The sequence below is a fragment of the Saccostrea echinata genome, unplaced genomic scaffold, assembly GCF_033153115.1.
Source record: "Saccostrea echinata isolate AGI-Se365-2 ecotype Australia unplaced genomic scaffold, CSIRO_AGI_Sech_v1 ptg000028l, whole genome shotgun sequence".
NCBI lineage: Eukaryota > Metazoa > Mollusca > Bivalvia > Ostreida > Ostreidae > Saccostrea > Saccostrea echinata.
This window is the reverse complement of record NW_026889777.1, coordinates 10,386,657-10,408,821: the sequence shown is the minus strand read 5'-3', so window position 1 is coordinate 10,408,821 and position 22,165 is coordinate 10,386,657. Positions and strand designations below refer to the sequence as shown.

The 22,165-nt window shown below is 32.7% G+C and overlaps 1 protein-coding gene across 1 annotated transcript in view; it reads left to right on the top strand.

Annotated features, from left to right (window-relative positions):
• Positions 1–21,229, top strand: part of LOC133194113 (ATP-dependent translocase ABCB1-like) — a 32,961-nt gene extending 11,732 nt beyond the window's left edge. The window contains exons 8-26 of the mRNA XM_061330086.1: positions 4,285–4,509; positions 5,962–6,087; positions 6,498–6,701; positions 7,176–7,346; positions 8,915–9,076; positions 10,354–10,381; positions 12,685–12,863; positions 13,221–13,376; positions 13,729–13,830; positions 14,742–14,819; positions 15,263–15,346; positions 15,876–16,079; positions 16,427–16,527; positions 16,739–16,876; positions 17,002–17,158; positions 17,556–17,753; positions 18,472–18,678; positions 20,112–20,258; positions 20,624–21,229. Of these exons, the coding sequence (XP_061186070.1) occupies positions 4,285–4,509; positions 5,962–6,087; positions 6,498–6,701; positions 7,176–7,346; positions 8,915–9,076; positions 10,354–10,381; positions 12,685–12,863; positions 13,221–13,376; positions 13,729–13,830; positions 14,742–14,819; positions 15,263–15,346; positions 15,876–16,079; positions 16,427–16,527; positions 16,739–16,876; positions 17,002–17,158; positions 17,556–17,753; positions 18,472–18,678; positions 20,112–20,258; positions 20,624–20,824 (2,868 nt within the window). The 3' untranslated portion in view covers positions 20,825–21,229. The remainder of the gene's footprint in view (positions 1–4,284; positions 4,510–5,961; positions 6,088–6,497; positions 6,702–7,175; positions 7,347–8,914; positions 9,077–10,353; positions 10,382–12,684; positions 12,864–13,220; positions 13,377–13,728; positions 13,831–14,741; positions 14,820–15,262; positions 15,347–15,875; positions 16,080–16,426; positions 16,528–16,738; positions 16,877–17,001; positions 17,159–17,555; positions 17,754–18,471; positions 18,679–20,111; positions 20,259–20,623) is intronic.
• The last annotated feature ends 936 nt before the right edge of the window (positions 21,230–22,165 follow it).

Here is a 22,165-nt window from a genome sequence, read left to right as displayed (position 1 = left end):
GAGTAGTCAATATTTGAATACTTTAAAACATATAAATTCTCAAATATTTCCTAAAGAATTCACATTTTAATTTGCTTTTTCTAAATAGGCTAAGAATTTCTAAAACTAATTTTCTAACTTATCTAAAATATGAAATTACCTTAATCTTGACTGGCACCGACTGACACCAATCTAGATGTTCTTTCTAAATTCTCTGCAAGGGATCTGACAGCGCTGCCTCAAGTTTGCTGCTTTTATACTGTGACGCAGTGATGCAGCGACTACATCATATGTAAAATGTAAAACTCCAAAAACAATACTTTTATCAATAAACTAGGATTATCCAACCTACTTATAATACTCCAAAAGATCTATTTTATATATCTATAATTTTATAATTATTTTAAGCTTATTATTTCTAGAGTTATATATCCAGAAACTGCTCGTCTGCTAACAATCCGGATATATTCATCTCTACCATACAGTTTCCGCAATTACTGAATCTTATGCATTTCCAGTTGTCATATAACGAAATCCCGGTAAGGACTAGGATCATCAAATCTTGTCAGTTGGTGCATCTAAGGACCTCATATCATGTTGACTCAAAAGTAGGTCACAGTGACATACTTTTTAAATTTTGCAGCCATTCTTTTTCAAAATGATTTAGAGTCATATTTTGAACAATTTAAGGCCTATGATCATCAAACTTTGTCAGTTGATGTATCTTGGGTCCTCAAAGTACGTCAACTGACCTACTTTTTGAACTTTATGGCTAATCTTTTTCAAAACGATTAAGGTCATTAATTCGAATACCGAGAGGTTTAGAATCATTAAATCTGATGATGCATCTTGGGGCCATAAAACATATTTATTAAAAAGTAGGTCACAGTGACCTACTTTTTTAACTTTGCAGGCATTCGATTTCAAAGTGTTTTAGACTTAGAGGCATAATTTGGACATTTAAAGGCCTATGATCATAAAACTTCGTAAGTTGATGCATCTTAGGTCCTCAAAAAAGGTCAACTGAAAAGAAGGTCACCGTGACCTACTTTTCAATTTGTATGCCTATAATTAAATATTTCAGGTACTAATTGGCTTAGAATCATCAAACTTTGTCAGTTGATGCATTTTGGGTCTTCGGAGTAGGTCGACTGAAAAGTAGGTCACCATGACCTACTTTTGAAAATTTATGGCTTTAATTAAATATTTTGGGTACTTATTGGTTTAGAATCATCAAACTTTGTCAGTTGATGCATCTTGGGTCTTTGGAGTAGATCAACTAAAAAGTAGGTCACAGTGACCTACTTTTGACAATTTATGGCTTTAATTCAAATATTTTGGTACTAATTGGCTTAGAGTCATCAAAGTTTGTCAGTTGATGCATCTTGGGTCCTCGGAGTACAACAACTGAAAAGTAGGTCACCGTGACCTACTTTTGAAAATTTATGACTTAAATTAAATATTTTAAATTTAAATATTTTGAGTACTTATTGGCTTAGAATCATCAATGTTTGTCAGTTGATGCATCTTGGGTCCTTGGAGTACGACAACTGAAAAGTAGGTCACAGTGACCTACTTTTGAAATTCTATGGCTGTATTTAATATTTTCGGGTACTATTTGGCTTAGAATCGTCAAAATTTGTCAGTTGATATATCTTGGGTCTTTGGAGTTGGTTGACTGAAAAGTAGGTCACTGTGACCTACTTTTGAAAATTTACAGCTCTAATTAAATATTTTGGGTACTAATTGGCTGAGAATCATCAAACTTTGTCAGTTGATGCATCTTGGGTCTTCGGAGTAGTTTGACTGAAAAGTAGGTCACTTTGACCTACTTATAAAATTTTATGGTTATAATTTTAAAAAAATATTTTAGGTAAATTGGCTTAGAATCATCAAACTTAGTTGATGGGTCCTCAGAGAATGACAAGTGATAAGTAGGTACCATGACCAACTCTCACGTACTAATTGGCTAAGAATCATCTTGGGTTCTCAGAGTGTGAATTGGAGTTTCAGGGGTTTATTTAAATATACAGGATGCTTAGAGGCTTCAAATAGAAGTGATAGGTTGTACAGATTATCAGAAGAGCGATTCAAGGCCCTTGGGCCTCTTGTTTTTATACGCCTGTCTTTAGACGGGATGTATTATGTTATGGCGTTCATGTCCGTCCATCCGTCTGTTAGCTTTTTTTGTGTTCATAACTTTAATACTATTAGGCCTAGGATTATCAAACTTTGTCAGCTGATACTTCTTGGGTAGAAGGTGTGTTGCACATTTAAAGTAGCTTGCTCTGACCTTTAATTAAGAGCTATAGCTAAATATGGAAAAATCCTGTCCGGCTCATAACTAAAAAAACTATTGGACTTAGAATCATCAAACTTGGCCAATTTATACATCTTAGGTAGAAGGTATGTTGCGACCTATTTCAAGGTCACTGTGACCTTTAATTTAAGTGAAATTAAAAAAAAAAAAACTGTCTTTTTACTATTAGATTACACAATCCCAAAAAATGCAAGAGTGTTGCAGTATCCTTATTAAAAAAATGGTAAATCAAGAAAATACTTATTTTTTACATTATATACTTTACAGCAATCTATAACAAATATAATGTTATAAGAGAAAATCCTCCTCTCCCTTGGGTGTAATTATCAAGCACTGGTCAAGGAGAATTTGATAACAGAAAATTGCATGTCAAATTAGAGAGAAATTAATGAGTTTAGCTGTGAGGAGATAACTGGTAGAGCATCTCTTATCAAGCAGGTGTTATCTATATCTCTTGGGAACTGGGCAAAAAGAATCAGCTGTGTTGGATTAAATAGTTGGCAAGCCTAACTTTTAAAATGAATTTGGTGAAAAGTAATTAGAACTTATTTGATATTGTATAATAAATTAATTTGATATTGTATAATAAACTAATTTGATATTGTATAATATAATTAAAACTAATTATACTCGGGGGGGGGGGGGGGGGGGGGGGGAGTGATATTGGAATCAGCATTACCGTTGTCCATATGAATTGCAGCTTAAAACCAGTCTGACATTAAATCTAAAAAAAATCAAGTATTAAAAAAAATGTTTTAAATATGGTAGATGGTCCCTACAAATCTAAGAGTAAATGCAGGAACCTTATTAAAAATGTTGCATCAAGATTACACAAGTTTTTTATTTGTTTCTTTTTATAAATCTTTGTAACAAATTGATAAAAAATCTTTGTTTTCAAATTTAATTTCAGAATGACATAAATATGCATTTTTATTGCACCACAAAGCAGATAGTATGGATCGATCCATTCAATGGTTGGGAGTACATGTAATGAGTGAACATTAATTAATAAGTTCAGTGTAGGGAGGCTAGCTGTCTCAATCATTTCTGAGGATCTCTGATCAAGCAGTTCTTATCTGTATCCTTTGGGAATTAGACAGAAGAAGTGCTTGTCAGTTTATAGCATATGTCATTTGATGGCCAGTCTTTTATTTTTAATATTAATTGATATAGATTAAAAGTTGTTAAGACTAAATTGATGTTGTTTAATATGATATCTTTATTTAATTTTTTGAAAATGTCGACTAATTCAGAGCATCATGTCTCACAAATCTGAAAGCTGGGGGGGGGGGGGGGGTTGCAGATGGGCATTTGTCAAGCTCTAACACAACCACCTGAGGATCTGTAATGTAATATTTGTATAATTAATGCCTACACCACAGGAGATGTATTTAAACAAATATTATTAGAAATGGAAAAATCCTTGAAATCCTTGTATCAAGGTTGACATGATTTTCTTGCACTCTAAACTGTTTATGACAATTGAACAATATTTGACTGGCATATCATGCTGTGGCGGGGCACTTTATTTTCATATCCCACTGCTGTGACGTCACAATGTGTTTTGCGTGAGAGTGATAAAGTAAAAATGTATATTGTTTTGACTCAATAAAAAAACAACTACCCTGTTAAATTAACTTACAAATATTATAACAACTGTGCATTTAAAATTGATTTGTTATTTTTTTTTCCTCACAATGTTCATTTGTGTTTTTTAACTTTCCACATCACAAACTGCTCTTACGTCTATTGAGCATACCAGTTCTGAAAGGCGCTAAATTCATAATGAAGATTAACAAAATTAATAATTGTGAGGAGAGAAAATTAGAAAATGTAAATATAAGCATTTAACAAAATAATATATGTCCTTGAACTAAAATACCAAGTGTGACAAAGTTTTGATTATGTAATGATTTTTATTTCTGCATGAATTTAATTTTTAAAAAAGCACTAATGTCTGACAGTTTTATGACATTAATTAACAGGTCTTTCTAGGAGTTATGATTGGCTCCATGTCCTTGGGTCATGCCTTTCCTACACTGGAGGTCATTGCTAATGCTCGAGGGGCAGCCACCAAAGTGTTCTCTATCATTGAGCAAAAATCAAAAATAAACTATGAAGTAAACGAGGGCAAGAAATTGGATGAAATGGAGGGAACTATATCACTCAAGAATGTACATTTCCGGTACCCAGCCAGACCAGACATTCCAGTATGTGCAAGAAAGTTTTCAATTTACAAAGATGTATAAACCCTATATGTATCTGAGTTATCAATTTGCTTATATTAATTAGGGCCCCACAATAATTTGCAGGTGCCCTATAGTAATCACTCTGTATGTCTGTCCGTCTGTCTGTCATTCTTATGTCCACAAATTTTCTGTTTTTTTCTAATAACTTTTTTAATAGTTGACCAATGAAGTTCAAATTTGGTATGTTGGTTGAATAGGCAGTAAGACATATTTTGAAGCTAATTTTGGTTCTCTATTTCATCCAGTTTGAGCTGGGGTGGTGGGGTAGATTCCTTACATTTACATTAGAATGAATGCCAGGGCAAGGAGAGATAACTGCTGAGATGTTTCTATTGTAATTTAAACTATGAAAGCTACAACTTGTCCCGTGGGATTAATTAACTTTCCTCTTGAACAAAATCCAAAGCATTATCTGTTTCTGTCAAAATGAAATTAACACTTCTGCAAATTAATGAAGTTTGTTTCGAAGTTAAGGTCAATTCTGAATGATGTTTACATTCTCTGAAATGTGGATTTAAATAATGTTCATACTTTATTTTGGTAAAATATACAATGAGTTATGATTTTATTGAATTCTAAAAACAAGATATACATAATGGTATCTTTTTAAATTTTGTTTTGTTTTGTTTTTTTTAATTAATTAATTTATTTTCTTGCTGCCTTATGTAAATTCAAGAACACTATTAATTTTAACAGGTTGTTGGATAATAACCTTATTCTATCTTTACTGAAAAGTTCTTTTGTAAACTTGGAAGAAAAGGATGAGAGAGCAGTACAATTTATAAATTAGTCCCTAGGGATTAATTATCTTGCCTAGTGCAGAATATTTTAGAGGCTTATCTTTCTTTGTCACTTTAAGATAAATTAACACCTTTGTCTACAACTGATGTTTGTTTTAAAGTTAAGGTCAAGCCTGGGTGATATTTGCATTCACTGAAGACTGGCATTTTATAAAACACATGCTTTATTTTTTATTTAAATATACATTTAATTGAGCTATTATAGATTTGGTGTTTTTTACTGCCTTGTGTAAATACAGGTATACTATTTAAAGGTTGTTGGATATTTAGGAATTATCTTGAAATTTTATAAACACAGTTGTTGTTGCTTATTCTTCTTCATATATTTTTAAATTTTTGTAATCAAGTAAAATTCTCATTCTGTAAGCTGCACCCTTATATTTCTACCCCTCGGCGGGGCCCTTGATGACTGGTCAGTTTTCTAGTTGTAAACTTTACATATGTGTAACAGATATATCTACATTAGATTGCATAAGGTCTTGATAATTATGAATGTTACAGATGTCTCTAACTTATGTTTTCTTATGACATACAAAAGTATGGTTTCAATTATTGCAGTAGTTAAGATATTTGTGAAATATTACATCAAGATGAAATGTATTTATTCCCCCAGATTTTACGTGGTGTGAATTTAGAGGTCCAGCGAGGACAGACAGTGGCTCTGGTGGGGTCTTCGGGTTGTGGTAAAAGTACCATTATACAACTAGTACAGAGGTTCTACGACCCAGAGGAGGGGCAGGTATCTCTCACAAAAATGCACCATTATATAATTAGAACAGAGTTCTGCAACACAGAGAAAAGGCAGGTAACTCTCACAAAAGTACCATAATGATTATACAACTAGTACAGATGTGTTCGACCCAGAGAAAATTCAAGATATTTAGGGTAGAATACTTAAAGAAAAAGTGCTTGAGCCTTCTTAAATACTTTGACATACCCATGGTATTCAAGATATCGAAGTTTGAGATACCAAAATTGTACTGTAATTATGTCTACCTTTAAATCTTTACCTGTAGATTTCATTTAAATTGTATTTCTGCATTGTTATCCTACCGTATCTAGCTGTTGAATGTTAATCTCTTAATGAAAAAAAACCTTCTGTTTATATTCTAGGAATACAGTACATTTTGTCTGATCATCTTTCTTTAGGTATGTGTAGATGGATGTGATGTTCGGGACATGAATGTGAACTGGCTCCGTCAACAGATCGGAGTTGTTAGTCAGGAACCAGTTCTGTTTGCTACAACCATTGCTGAAAATATCCGTTATGGTCGAATGGATGTCACGCAGGGTGAAATCGAGCAGGCAGCTAAAGAGGCTAATGCTGAAACATTTATCAAAGAACTTCCTCAGGTCAGGGTCTGCTTTACTTAGGTTCTTGTCTATTTGATTTTTATGCATGAATTGAAAAATGATTTTTGGGGGAAAAATGTTCGCTGATTACTTAAATCATTGAATTTTATAAAAAATGTATTGTCAGACATAACTATTTGAGTCGAATAGATGAGTATAATGTCTAAATACTATAGAAGTTGTATATTGAATGTAAACATTATCAAGTAAATGAAAATTTCTACTACCACAATCAAGTATTTATCAAAATTTTATCTGTTTCTGTGAACGAAATTTATACCAATGTTCAGTTGTAGAGTGAAACATTTGGGAAATAAATGAAAATCTCTTTGTTTATTAAAAAATAAGGAGAGAGAGCTTAAATCTGCAATACAACATCTCATTCCTTGTTTAAAAAAAAAGTACTTCTCTGCAGTAGAAATTACTATTAAATATTGAGTACTAGCTGCTCTGATGTTGAAATTTGTCTTCCAGGGATATGAGACATTGGTTGGAGACCGAGGGGCCCAGCTCAGTGGGGGACAGAAGCAGAGGATCGCAATAGCCAGGGCCCTCGTTAGGAATCCCAAAATCTTACTGTTAGATGAAGCCACGTCAGCGCTGGATAATGAAAGCGAGGCTGTGGTACAGAAGGCCCTCGAAAAGGTTATGTTTGTTAATAACACATGAATTTATTGGATAATTTATATTTAAGGCAGGGTTGTGGATAAGCACTCGCCCACTCGCAAATGCAAGTAAAATTTGCTGTGGGTGATTAGATATTAAAAATCTAGTCGCCCACATGGCGAACGATTTTTTTCCAGAACATAATCACATTTCATTTTTATGTTTTATGTACTTTCAGTTTTTAAGAAAACGCTCTATTAACCTAGATTTTTTGTGTTGCTTACAAGCATATTATTCAAACATATACGTAACTGTGATCAAACGTGGCGATTTATCGAAGCGGTTAAATCTTCATTGATACAAGAGCAAATGTTTGAGATTGTTCAAACAGAAATATTGTAACAATCGGCTATGGTTGCCACACACTCCATCAGGACTAGTTATTCACAGATAGAATTTGAATTACCGCTTCAAATACATACAATAAAAGATCGCAATCAAACTTCATCACAGGTTGTATGTAATTTATTATTTTATGTGCCCTTGTTAAACCATAGATGCTTCAGTTTATAAGTTAAACACTACTAAATGTAATGAACATATTATCGGATCAAAGTTTTTAGAATAGAGAAAACGTGACAAATATTCATATACTGCGAACATATCAATACTATGAATAAAAAAAATCAATTAGAAAAATTTAGGATTTTTGTTGTTATTTTAAATTAATAAATAATGTGGGTCCGTGGATAACAGTGTGGGCACATAAAATTTGAAAAGTTAGGAGCCCACATGGCCCCTCAGGTTTCAAAAGTTAACCACAACCCTGTAAAGGCAGAGGAGAGTTGAACACAAGTGAAAGAAAATAAAATGTTTGATTTGAATACGGGATTGCAATTGTTATAAGTACATGTATTAGACCATTCTTAACAGATTTGAAGTATAAATATAATTTTATTAATATGCATGTTTATAATACATGAAGTTACATTGTATTATGAAATAATTAGTCACCTCATATCTAGTAAATTGTTCAAAGGATTGTTGATAGTGCATTATGAACTTAATTAAAACAGTAATACCTAATTTCTTCATGTTGTGTTGTCTTGCATCTGTTATTAATCCTGTTGTTGATGTATCCTTCAGACAGAAGATGGCAGGACAACACTAGCTAGTTGTTTATTTCTTTATGTTGCATTGTCTTGCACCTGTTAATAATGTAAATATATCCTTCAGACAGAAGTAGGCAGGACAACAATTGTTGTTGATTTCTTTATGTTTTGTTGTCTTGCTCAGAGTTGCTCCTGTTAATGATGTAAATATGTCCTTTAGGCAGAAGTAGGTAGGACAACAATGGTTGTCGATTTCTCTATGTTTTGTTGTCTTGCTCCTGGTTATAATGTAATCATTTCCTTCAGACAGAAGTAGGCAGGACAACCATAGTTGTTGATTTCTTTATGTTTTGTTGTTTTGCTCGGAGTTGCTCCTTTTAATAATGTAGTCATTTCCTTCAGACAGAAGAAGGCAAGACAACAATAGTTGTTGATTTCTGATTTATGTTTTGTTGTCTTGCTCCTGATTAATTATGATATAATCATTTTCTTCAGGCAGAAGTAGGCAGGACAACTATAGTTGTAGCTCATCGTCTGACAACAGTGAGGAACGCTGATGTTATCTTCAGTATGGCTGACGGTCAAATACAAGAGAGGGGAAATCACCAAGAATTAATGGACAGAAAGGGACTGTATTACACACTGGTCAACTTACAGGTCAGTTTAAATTCCTATACAAGTACTTTTTTTCCATATGGTATTAATTTACACTATGTACATGGCCACAATTTTTATACCCCACGCAACAAGTCAGTCTGTCAGTCCTGTTTTTTTGTCAGCGCAACTCCTCATAAACCGCAGCACAGAATTACGTCAGACTTTGCAGATATTTAGGACACGATGTGTAGATGTGCATATAAGCAGGAAATTCTGATTCCTTCATTTTTTCTGGGAATTTCGGCACTTTTCAACTTAGATTTTTGGCCAAGATGAACAGTTTGTCAGCGCAACTCCTCTTAAACCGCTGCACAGAATTTGGTCAAACTTTGCAGATATTTAGGACACAGTGTGTAGATGTGCATATTACCAGGAAATTCCAATTCCTTTATTTTTCTGGGAATTTCGGCACTTTTCAACTTAGATTTTTGGCCATATCTTGCATATAGAGATGAACAGTTTGTCAGCGCAACTCCTCTTAAACCGCTGCACAGAATTTGGTCAAACTTTGCAGATATTTAGTACACAATGTGTAGATGTGCATATTACCAGGAAATTCTAATTCCTTTATTTTCTGTGGGAATTTTGGCACTTTTCTATTTAGATATTTGGCCATATCTTGAATATAGAGATGAACAGTTTGTCAGCGCAACTCCTCTTAAACCGCTGCACAGAATTTGGTTAAATTTTGCAGATATTTAGTACACAGTGTGTAGATGTGCATATTACCAGGAAATTCTAATTCCTTTATTTTCTGTGGGAATTTTGGCACTTTTCTATTTAGATATTTGGCCATATCTTGAATATAGAGATGAACAGTTTATCAGCGCAACTCCTCTTAAACCGCTGCACAGAATTTGGTTAAATTTTGCAGATATTTAGTACACAGTGTGTAGATGTGCATATTACCAGGAAATTCCGATTCCATCATTTTTGCTTTAAGAGTTTTGCCTATTATTGAAGAAACTTTCCAGCTAGGTAATAAGGAAATCCACTGGAATCAGCTTTTGAAATGAAATTTTATGTGAAATATTTTATGACTTTAAAAGACTCCTATTGATTTTGAGATCAAAATATTATTGGTCTAACACACACACACACAAAACACACACCCGAAATCTTGGATAGTTCTCCCTCCCCCCCCCCCCCCCCCCAAATTTGTCCTTTGCTTTAAATAATTTCATAAGTACAGTTTATAAACAAATTCATATGACTACATCTTAATTTTGTTTCCATCAATTATTTAAATGTGTAAATTGTCATGTGTTTTCTTACAGTCTCAAAGTCACGAAGAGGCAGAAGAAGGTATGAGAAATGTTATCTTTAATTTTCACATTTTAATTCATAATCTTCACAAATATTTCATTGATCTCACTTCTCTCTTGTAAAATATGACAAATATTCATTCACATTGGTCATTGATTTTCCTCTTTTAAGTGAAATTTGTTGGTAATTGGGTAGGCTTACTAACTAGATTTCCTATCTTTTTATTACATGTATGTGTAAAAAGTTTGCAAAGTGTTTTAAAATAGAGAACTTTTATTTGTGTCGTAAAACTTGTCATGGCTGGAGCAAGGAAATACCTGATGCATTGTTCGAAATGGCTGCAAATATGCACCAAATGCACAGTCAACATTTTTTTTGAAAGTTCAGTTGTGTCATGAAGACTTAATTCATTCTTCCAGTGTAGTGCATTTTTTTTTATCTAGGATTTCTACCAAATGGTCTGACATTTATATAAATTTAAAGCACAATAAAAAAAAGTATAATTATGCAAGCCATATGTTTCAATCCACTAAAATCAAACATTTATAGGACTGAGATGGATTAAACCAGGCATTGCAATAATGCTGTAAAGATCATAAAATACTTTAGACAAAATACTTTAAATTTGAACCTCCTTTGTTAGACTTTTTCTAAACTTCATTTTGAATTTCTGATTAGTTGCAATTTCATTGGGGAAAAGTTCACCTAAAGCTAGTTTGTTTCACAATCTGGCCTGGGTGAACACAGAACGAGGTAAGTGTTCATACATTATGTTTCTTGTTGTAGCTTGTGATGGCATGATGGCTGGGTATGATATAGTTTAAATAAAATCTTCAAGAAAGCTTGTTAGTGTGGAAAATTGTTAGAGATGTCTGTGTAATTAGAAAATTAGTACATGTACCAATAAAATATTCTTGATAATTGTTTTAACTCAAATTGTCGATTGAAATAAATTCAAGAAATTGCACAATAAAGTTTTTTGATAGAATTTTTTAAAAAAAATATTTACCTTAGATATCACAACATCTTATGCATTCAACATGCAATTCCTTGAAAAGTTAAACTAAAAAATATGCGTTAGTTAGATCGGTCTTTGGAGAAGTTGAAAAATCAATTGTATTGAAGCAGAGGACTTAAATCTCTAGAATTGATTTACTTCTGACAATTTTCCATATTAAATGTATTGTATATAGAGAACCTCCTGTTGTGCTTTATGTTGACGATCCCCTGCTATATGTGTTGTAGCAATATGAATCTGCATGTCAAGTTAAATTTACTGTGCCGAAAGTTGGCATGAACAATAGTTCTCTCATTGTACTTTGAAGATGATGTGGTATATGTTGGTCTAGCATGTGGAAATGGTTATTAAGGGCAAAAATGTTGATTGATGAGGCAAAGTAATTAAGCAGGGATATGTTGCATGAAAATTGGAATATTTTGCATCCATCCACTTATACAATTAAAGTACACACAATCGGTATATTGAATGATGTTTCTTGCATTGTAGGTAGAATTTTGCATTTGATAACTTTAAAGAATTTTTACTTCAGCAATATATCTTTAGTTTTCTTAAAGTGAATGATTATAGAAGATTCACTTGTGCAGTCATATATTCTACATGATGTTTGCATTTGCATGTTGTAGAAATAATTAAATCTTGACACAGCTGTCCCTGTCACAGCAAACATCTGCAGCACTTCAATAAAGAATCTAGTACAAGAAATTACCTGGAGTAATAGAGGCACTTCATTTTAGAAGCCAGTGCACTTAGATTACTAGCAATTGACAATTAAGCATGAGATTTAAGTTTGTGATAGAGAAATCAGCACAAGTATTTTGATCCTAATAAATAAAGGTTAATTGAATTTGAAAAGTTTTTTTTTTGAAGATTATTTCTAGGCAACCAGCAATCTTGTAAAGTTTGATTGTGAAAGTATTTGAAAAAAATATTGATCAGACTTATTTTTGCTTTCTAAAGATGGTAAGTTACAAAGGGAATTCAAAGTGTAATTGATCTTGAACATATTCAACATGTACATGTAAGTTGGATTAATATGACCATGAATGGTAAACCAAAGACCTTATTTTAAAACTTTCGATAATTCTTATTTTTTCCATGGAGTCTCTTCATCATATTGACCAAACTTGCCCTTAATCATCTTTGGGTGAATCGGATTCAAAAGAAAATATTCTCCCACAATGTTACCCAGAAGGGGCAATTCAAAATCTTTCAGATATAGGAAAAAGTTGTAGGACCACAATGAATCAAGATTTTTTCATGTCTATAAGTTTATCCTAAATCGAAAATGTCATAATGATTTTCGTCTTTTTATATTGAACAGTGGTTGAGGAACTGGAGCATGAAATGTTTGATGAAGGGGAACCAGACGAACATGCTGCTTTGATGCAGAAGGTCAAAGGTCAGAATGGTCTGCCATATGATAGACAGATGTCATCAGTTAGCGGTCACAGTGCCATCAGTCATCATGACGTCACGGACGGAAAAGCTGAAGGGGAGGAGGCAAGTTATTTTTAGCTCACCTGAGGCACTTTTTCTGATAGATATTTGTCAGTTTTTTTTATAGTTGTGTATTATCATTTGCTGTTTAAAATTTCACATTTAAGTCTTCTTTTCTGGAATTAACTTGTAAAGAACCCTGCACAGAGCAAATTCCATGCAGCTTTCACTGGTTATCGAACAGTTCTAAAGTAGTAGTAGGGTTTTAAAAAGACAAAAATCCCAGATTTCAACAAGTATGATTGAAATGTTCAAATGTTTGAAACTTTAGAATCTATATACATTGTTGATAACTACATTAATAAACACATTAATTTTGCATTTATATATATGTGATGTTATTTTTTTACTCACTGACAGGAGGAAGCAGAAAATGATATACCTCTTGTTCCGATAGGAAAAATCATGAAGATGAACTCGCCTGAGTGGTTATACATTACATTAGGCAGTATAAGTTCTGTGATAGTGGGGGCTATTCAGCCAGCATTTGCATTTCTGATGGCAGAATTCCTGAAAGTAAGACATGCTGTAGAATGGTTTTAATTTGTGTTGGTCAATGTTTTGAGGTAGTGAAAATATATGTACAGTAAAACACGCTTATAATGAAGTGCCAGGGATGAACAATTTTGCTTTGTTATATGTGTAATTTGTTATATCCGTTAAGTGTTTAATATATTTTAAAGTCAAGGTGAATGAAAATCACTTCGCTATAAATGTCAATTCATTATAAGTGTGTTCGCTATAAGCATGTTTTACTGTATCATGTTTTTAGTGATCATTATAGAAAAGAAAGAAATTCAATACAGAATTTGTTTTATGTGTTTATATTCAGTCATTCACTATTCATTGAGTGTTTGTAATTTTTCAGGTTTTTTCAATGACTGTAGATGAACAGAATGAAATCATTGGCGTATTAGTTGGCGTCGTCATGGGTGTAGCTGTCTTTACTGCATTACTCAGACTTACTTTGGTAATAAATAAATAATACTTAATTCAAGTATTTTTTATAAAAATGATTTCCTTTTGAATAAAGAAAAACGGAAGAGTTTTAATTATATAGTGATAACAGGAACAAAGGGGAGTCATAGAACAGAATAATAACTGGTTAGAAATGAAATAAAGGAGGCTATGAACCAGGGATTAGGAAAGAATTGAGGGTCTGATTAAGGAAGGATATAAAAAGAGGGTACAAGGATAGAAGTTTGAAAGGATAATATGGCAAGGAACATAGATTGGAGGAAAGTTGCAAGGAGTAGGGTCATGTGGGCAGGCAGGGATAGACTGGGAGGGACCATCATGGGGAAGAGGGCATATTACGTGGGACAAAAATGTTGGAAAGGATAATGGATCAGGTAATTGGGAAGGATAGAAAATAGCCAAGTGACAGAAGACAAGTGACACCTGATCTCGCCTGTGGTGTTTCCAGGGGGTCATTTGTTCCTGATTTATTTTGTGTACTGGATGTATGAGATTGATCACTGTGATCTTCACCTTTTACAATCCTAAATATAGAGAAAGGAATGAAGGAGGAGGGGATGGGAAGGGGTAGAGTGGGTTTAATTAAGTGTTATGTGATGGGGAAATATGAGAAATCTAATTACATGTACTTGTAGTAAAGTTTGATAATGTGGCATATAGAATTATTGGGAAGGGTAGAAGGGATATAGGTGCTAGTAGATGTAGGTAAGCCTGACTGTATATCCACAAGTAAGTAGATATTTTCTTTATGGAAAACTTATTTCTAGCAACTATGTCCACCATAAGAGCTCTTCTGTATTTTCATGAATGTAATTTAAGTTTTTTTCAAAACAGGTTCAATCTATGATTAATAAATGAAATAGATTCTAATTGTAAGCTTATATTTCTTTCTCTCTTTTGCAGTCCATTTGCTTTGTGAAAGCTGGTTCTGATTTAACATTGAGGATGAGAAAATTGGCATTCAAATCCATAGTGTGGCAGGTATGAAAAACTGTTACTACTTCTACATGTATATATTAAATACGACTGTCTATAGAAACAAAGACAAATTTTTGTTCAAACCTGGGGCGAATGCCATCAGTATAATTCAGTTTTAGTCTCTGGCAAAATGACTCGCTGAAAAATTGGAACCCATTGTAAAAAAAAAAAAAAAATTATGAGATAAGTTGAATTTTATGAAGCAACGGGTTGTGTTTGTTATTTAATTATTATTGTTGTTGAGACCCATAGGTTTTCATTTGCTCCCACTGCTACAAGTCTGGTTTGTAGAATTGGGACCAGATCAAAACCAATGAAGCTAACATAAATCATTGGGTAAAATCTGTGAAACTCAATAAAGTAAATAAACTACATGTTCTTGAATAATTTTATATGTACAAGGAGTATGTCTGCAGAACTTAAGAAAATTTTATTTTCTTTTGAAGGATATAGGCTTCTTTGATAGCCATGAGAATCGTGTTGGTGCCCTGACCACAAGACTAGCTAGTGATGCTGCTCTTGTTCAAGGGGTAGGTCATTTTTCTATATGAAATGAAAACTTAGATATAACCAAGAATTAACCCCAAGAGTAAACTCCAAGGTTTTTCATCATATTGAATATTTCTTTATAGACAGTCAACCTCATAATCTCAAACTCAATAGGACCAAGAAAAAACATTGAGATCATAACAGAAGGTTCTAGATGTTGAAGTTAAAATTCAATATGAAAATAGTAGTTGGGACTTCCAATTCACTTTGACATATTCATGGTAATCAAGATTTAAGAGTTTGAGATCTGAAGTTCATTCTACTGTATTATTGAAATGATTGTACCTTATAGAATATGAAATTGCATTTTTAAATCCTGATTTTTCTAATTGTTCTTTGGTAGTTAAATTCTTCAATGAATAGTCAAGTCTCTAGACATAAGAGCTTGGCTCACCTTACTCAGTCATAAGGCCATTATTACTTTACAGAATTGCTTTGCCTGCAAGTCAATTTCCCAACTATTTGTCAGTGAATGAAATGATGTTGTTTTTTTTTTTTTTTTGATTGTAGGCCACAGGAACAAAAATAGGCCAGGTATTGGAATCTATTGCTGTCATCACCACTGCCCTTATAGTGGCCTTTATATACAGCTGGAACCTTACCCTGGTCATACTAGCCTTCATGCCCCTGATGATGGGGGTAGGGGTCATGCAGTCTAAACTTGTGGCTGGTTTTGCCAAGGGGGATAAAAAAGCTATGGAAGAAGCTGGAAAGGTGAGAAAGATTGACCTAATTTAAATATTGTGGATGGGCAAATTTTCTTAACACTGGATATTTTTTTGGTATTAATGTTGAAGATAAAATAGCTCACAAATTTTGGTTATTGTAACAGTTTTTACATTATCTTTAATTATACAAATGTCCACAGATACAATATTTTCTTGAGCAGACAGTCAGACTGTCTTGCATAATTACAGAAAAATAAAGGTCAACTGCAAGTGAATAAAAGATGATTTAAAGTATTTTCCTAAATTCATGTAAAACAATTTGTCCTGAAGCATTTATAATAACTTCTGTGACTAACAGTACGCCATTATTCGTAAGTCTTTATAATTGAACAGGTGTGTACAGAAGCCATAGACAATGTGAGAACTGTCGTATCACTCACAAGGGAGAAAACTTTTGTTGACGAGTACTCTGCTCATGTTGACAGCATTTATAAGTAAGTTAAGGAAAAAATAAAATAAAATTGTAGTTTGTTTTACATAAGCTGTTTACATTATTTATTGGAATTATGCTGTACATGTATCAGTAAAACTCTGAACTTTGTACTTGAAGGAAATTAAAAAAATTCAAGTATTTAATTCAAAGAAACTTTTTTTGTTTCTCTCTCTTTGAATATTTGGCATATATGTATGCTTTGTTATCAATAGATCAGGTATAAAGCGAGCTGCTTTGTTTGGTCTTGTGTTTGCCACTTCCCAGAGTATTATCTACTTCTCCTATGCAGCATCGTTTGCCTATGGTGCCTATTTAGTGACTCAGGGACTAGCATTCCAGGATGTGTTCAGGTAAAGACCTCCTTCTGTTCTCACCTTGAAGTGCTATACTCCACAGGAAGAGACGAGGAACTTGTTTTGATTGCAGTGTAGTGTTTCTTTGTTTTATTGTATCTGGAATTTTTGTCTCTGTTTAGGGTATTTGGTGCTATCATATTCGGTGGGATGCATGTTGGAAGAACCGGTTCCAGTGCACCAGATTTTACAAAGGGAAGGCGAGCAGCAACCAGATTGTTTTCTATCATTGAAAGGGAACCAGTCATTGATGCCAAAAAAGAAGAAGGGGAAAAACCAGTAAGGGATTTCTTGAGAAAACAACAAAAAGTACTTGGATATTAAATGCTAATTTAAAAATGATTTTTATTTGTTTCCTCTCATCATTTGTAAAGTCCAGAAATGATGACTGATTAGTTTACCTCAGGTAAATTATAAGTATGAGGTGGAGCTTAATTGAACCTGGAGTGAAGCTTTAAGAAAAGTTGTACTTTCCATTTTTTTAACTGAATGAAAACAAAATTTCAATGATGTACAATGTATGTACACATCACAGTTCCTCAGTTCAGTCATGCAAATCATTTTACATGGCATTTATTTAATCATAACCCATTGTCTGCTAATTTTAAATTTTACATTTTCAAATTGAAATTATCTTTGATGTCTTCATTTTCAAAGATGTAACATTTTTTTAAAGGAATCCTTCACTGGAGCAATCGAGCTGAACGATGTCCACTTTACCTATCCCTCTCGGCCTGATGTGAAAGTTTTAGAGGGCTTAAGTCTGTCTGTGAAACCGGGCGAAACCTTTGCTCTTGTTGGCACAAGTGGTTGTGGTAAAAGCACCACTGTTCAACTGGTAGAACGGTTTTATGATCCAAGCAGTGGCTCAGTGGTGAGTGGTGGGCCAAAAAAATGCTGCTTTGCAAAAAATTTTTTTTTTCTGTGAAACCTACTAGAGAGGTTGAGATTTCATACGTGTACCTGTACGGGTACGTCTAGTAGGGGAATTCCATAAATGTCTTGCATATTACGTCATCAGTTTTTTTGTTAAGTTTTCTACACGTTCCTACAAATTGTAAAAAAGCATCTACCACTAGGTGTAAACGTGTAGCTTTTTCAATAAAAACTTGTCAGTTTGTGTGTGAAACTGTTATTGTTAATTATTTAGGATGTTAAGTTTCATGAACACTTATTTTAACCATGTTTTGTTCATTAACTAAAGTCAAACTAATGTCACAAAACTACAAAATAGTTGAAACAGAGACAACAATTACAGTCTACACGTTCATGTTACACGTCATTTAATCTCAACAGACAAATTTCAAACAATGTGTACGTGAACGTCAAAGTTTGTACACACGTACACGTACAAGTTTAAAATCTCAACCTCTCTACTTTAAGGGGGATTGCTTGTAGAAAAAGTAAAAAAAAAAACACTAGCATCTGGAAATAATTAGGTTAACGAATTATTTAGTATTCCACTTCATACATGCAAGCTAAAATTATCTTGTTGAGATTTAGTTCACTGTAAAAGCAGAAGCAATTTTACAAACAAAAGAACCATAAGATTCCAGGTACCCTTAAATTTAATGTTTGAAGTTGATTTTCAGATGGTGGACAATTTTGACCTAAAATCACTGAATCTTAACTGGTTAAGGTCACAAATAGGAATTGTTTCACAAGAACCCATGTTGTTCGACACCAGTATTGCAGAGAACATAGCATATGGGGATAACTCCAGAGAGGTTCCTATGGATGAAATCATCAGCTCTGCCAGAAATGCGAACATCCATGGCTTTATTAAAAGCTTACCTCATGTGAGTTTGGTTTTAATTTTGAGAATCATAAAACTATATGTACACAGCGTTTCTGTCAATGCAAATATCTGCATAATATACGCATAAAAATTACTTATTACCCCTAAAACATCGACAAAAGGGTAGTTATCATCATGACACTGAAGAAATACAAAATCAAATTTTTAAAATGTTCTCTAATGGAGCCAGTTTAAATAATCTGCATTTGAAGTTTCTAGGAATAAGTCGTCGGTTTAATTTCCAAGAGGCATTGATTGCAAAAAGCATATCAATGTCAACAATCTATTAAAATTTTCGAACAAGCTAACTTATTCTTAACAAAATGAGAATTCAGAATTAAAAAAAGTTTATCTGACATTGGCTTATCTATTTCAATTTGGCTTGGTCAAAAAGGCTGAAGATTGTAATAAAAAGGTCAGCGAAGTTCAGATAAATTAATGAACCGTTTTACAAAATGTTCAAACAACTTTCAGATGTTGCCTTTTGAGTGACATTAATCTGAGATTCTTCTGACTCTAACCCCTGCTTTTATATTTTGAAATGTGCACATGTCACAATACAAAAGCAGGGGTTAGAGTCGGAGGAATCTCAGATTAGAATGACGTGTGTACTCCAAGAAACCCAAATCCATAGAATGTGTAAATAAAACAAAAGTTTACTTCAATAGAGACAAAATGACCCTTGGTTTTCAAAATTTGAAACACTGGTACATTGTACATGACAGCATGGGACTACTCTGGCTTTTGTTCGTCTTTGTAAAAATTGATGTTTCTGTTTTTGTTTTCATACATGTGTATAATTGCTTAAATGCAAAAATTATCAAATGTGTACAATAAAACTTGTTTCGTAGGAACATGGATATATAGCAAAGGTCTATGTATGGTAAACACTTTTTTTGCCCCCATAAGATCCAATTTTTGAAAAAAAAAGAACAAATATATTTAAGATCTTAGAATTTGAAATATTTTCTAAAGCACCTTTTTTTTCTTAATGAAGATGTAACTTAAACAGAAAACTTTATTTCTTTAAGATATCACATGTATTTAATACTTCCCTGAACAAAGTCTGAAGTCACAAGAAAAGTTTGAAGAAAAATGTGTATCCATCTGAATTGTAAATTTGCTACATATACTTAAATGAATTCGCTATACATATAAAAACAAGTTACTGGTATACTGTAGCTACTAAATTTTAGCGACACCTTATTTTCGCGATGTAGACATTTACTCTTTATTAGTGAGACAAAATTTTCACAAATTGTGGTTACTGCTGTATATAATAATATACACGAGAATGATATTTTCGTGAAGCACATTGATTCGCGTAATTGTGCGAAAATAGAGTTTTTGCAAAGAAAAAGTGATTAAGAGTAGCAAAGGTTTTACTGTATAATTAATTAATTTTAATTTTTTATATTGTCATTTGTATTGTAGGGTTATGAAACAAATGTTGGAGATAAGGGCACACAACTCTCAGGGGGTCAGAAACAGCGAATTGCTATTGCACGAGCACTTATCAGAAATCCAAAAATTTTACTCCTGGATGAAGCCACATCAGCATTAGATACTGAGAGTGAAAGGGTAACAATCTAAGCATATTAATTTTTTTTATTTTTTATATTTTTCTCTTGATTTAATATCAGGTAACTGGATGAACAATTTTGAGATATATGTAACATGTACAAGGTATAAACAAAGAGAATGTATGTGACAATCCGGGCATTAAATATATGTCATACAACCTCAGATATGTACATCTTAATAACAGTGTAAATGTTCACATATTTATTCAGAGAATACAGAGGTTTATAAATTTCCCAGTTGATGTGTTGTACCAAGCTGATCTCTGATAATTTGACTTCATCAAACAACTGTTTCATCCCGAGAACCTATAATTTTGTGAAAAAGTGTACCGTATTCAAAACAAGAACACCGTCTTCTTTCAGATTGTTCAAGAGGCCTTAGATAAAGCTAGAGAGGGCCGAACATGTGTTGTGATCGCACATAGACTGTCTACGATTCAGAATGCTGATAAGATCGCCATTATACATAAAGGACATGTTGTAGAACTAGGGAGCCACTCAGAATTATTAACAAAGAAAGGTGTCTACTGGAAACTCTGCCAGCATAATGTGAAGAAAAGCTGAATCAATCATTGTACTTAATTGTTGACAGAATGTTTTGATGAGTTAAATGACTGTGTATAATGATAATGCCACCCTATACTGAGTTATTATGGAAGATGTAGGAATTTTTGTGATAAATATAAGAACCATAATATATACCAATATTTAAATGACCAACATTTTTTTTCAATCAAAACTCTATTTCATTATCATTCTGATATGTTTGCAAATTAAGATTTGAGTTTCATTGATCTTGTTATGTACAATGTATGTCATTTTGAACAAAACCTATTTGTTTTATTCCGTCTGTTGTGCTGGACACATGAACCTATTGTCATTTTCGTTTTGTATGTTTGTTTTGTCTTTTTATATAATTTAATCAAATTTTTTTTTACCAGATCATTTAGTTGACATTGAAAGCACTTTAATCTGTTCTCTCTTTTCTGCTAAATTGCCATTAAACCTAAAAAAAAAAAATAAATAAAATCCCTTAATTTTTTTCTTTAGAATTGCACAGAATTGCAAAATTTAAAAACAAATCTAAAACCTCAATGTAAAAACTAAATGGAAAAAAAATTCAAAGTGTATGAATTTCCAGTATAAGGTGTTTTCTCTTTAAACATTAATTTTAAAATTTTAAAATGAAAATTTTGATGTTGATTGAGATACATGTATGAGTGAGTACATCTATTTATGTCGGATGCCTTTTGCAGAGTGAAAGCTGGCTTTAAGACTTGGCCTCTTAATGTTTAACAGAATGAATCCTATATGTAGTTTGTTATGTGATAAGACTTTTTTGTTAAAATCTTTTTATTACATGTATATGCTTCTTTTTTTTTTTCCACACAGGTTTGGTACTGTTTCCATGTCCAGTATTGATTACTATACAGAATGTATTTTGAATAATTTATGTAAATTGTATACCCGGTATTTTTTTTAAAATGTCTTAAACTGTTTAGTACATGTACACAGAATTCCTGCAAGTCTTTTTAGCATGCAGTTTTCCCTTTCAGCAGGTACATTCAATATCTGAGAGTTAAAAAGTTTTAAAGTTAATCACATGTTAGAAGCACTGTATGATTTTTTTAAAAATTTGTTTATTTAATACATTTATTTTATTTTGTTTTTAAATGTATAGGAACGTATTTCCTCAATTGATTAGTTATTCAAAGTTTATCTAATTGATGGCTTTGATTGCCAGGGATACACTGTAAATGTATTATATTTAGCATGTACAATTATTTGGCGGAAATTGATTTTTGAACAAGTTAGCATAGATCTGATTTAGTGCATTTCTAAATGTATATATGTGCAAGACATTAAGCGATGTACTTGAAATAGCGGAAGATTCTTTCCACCGAA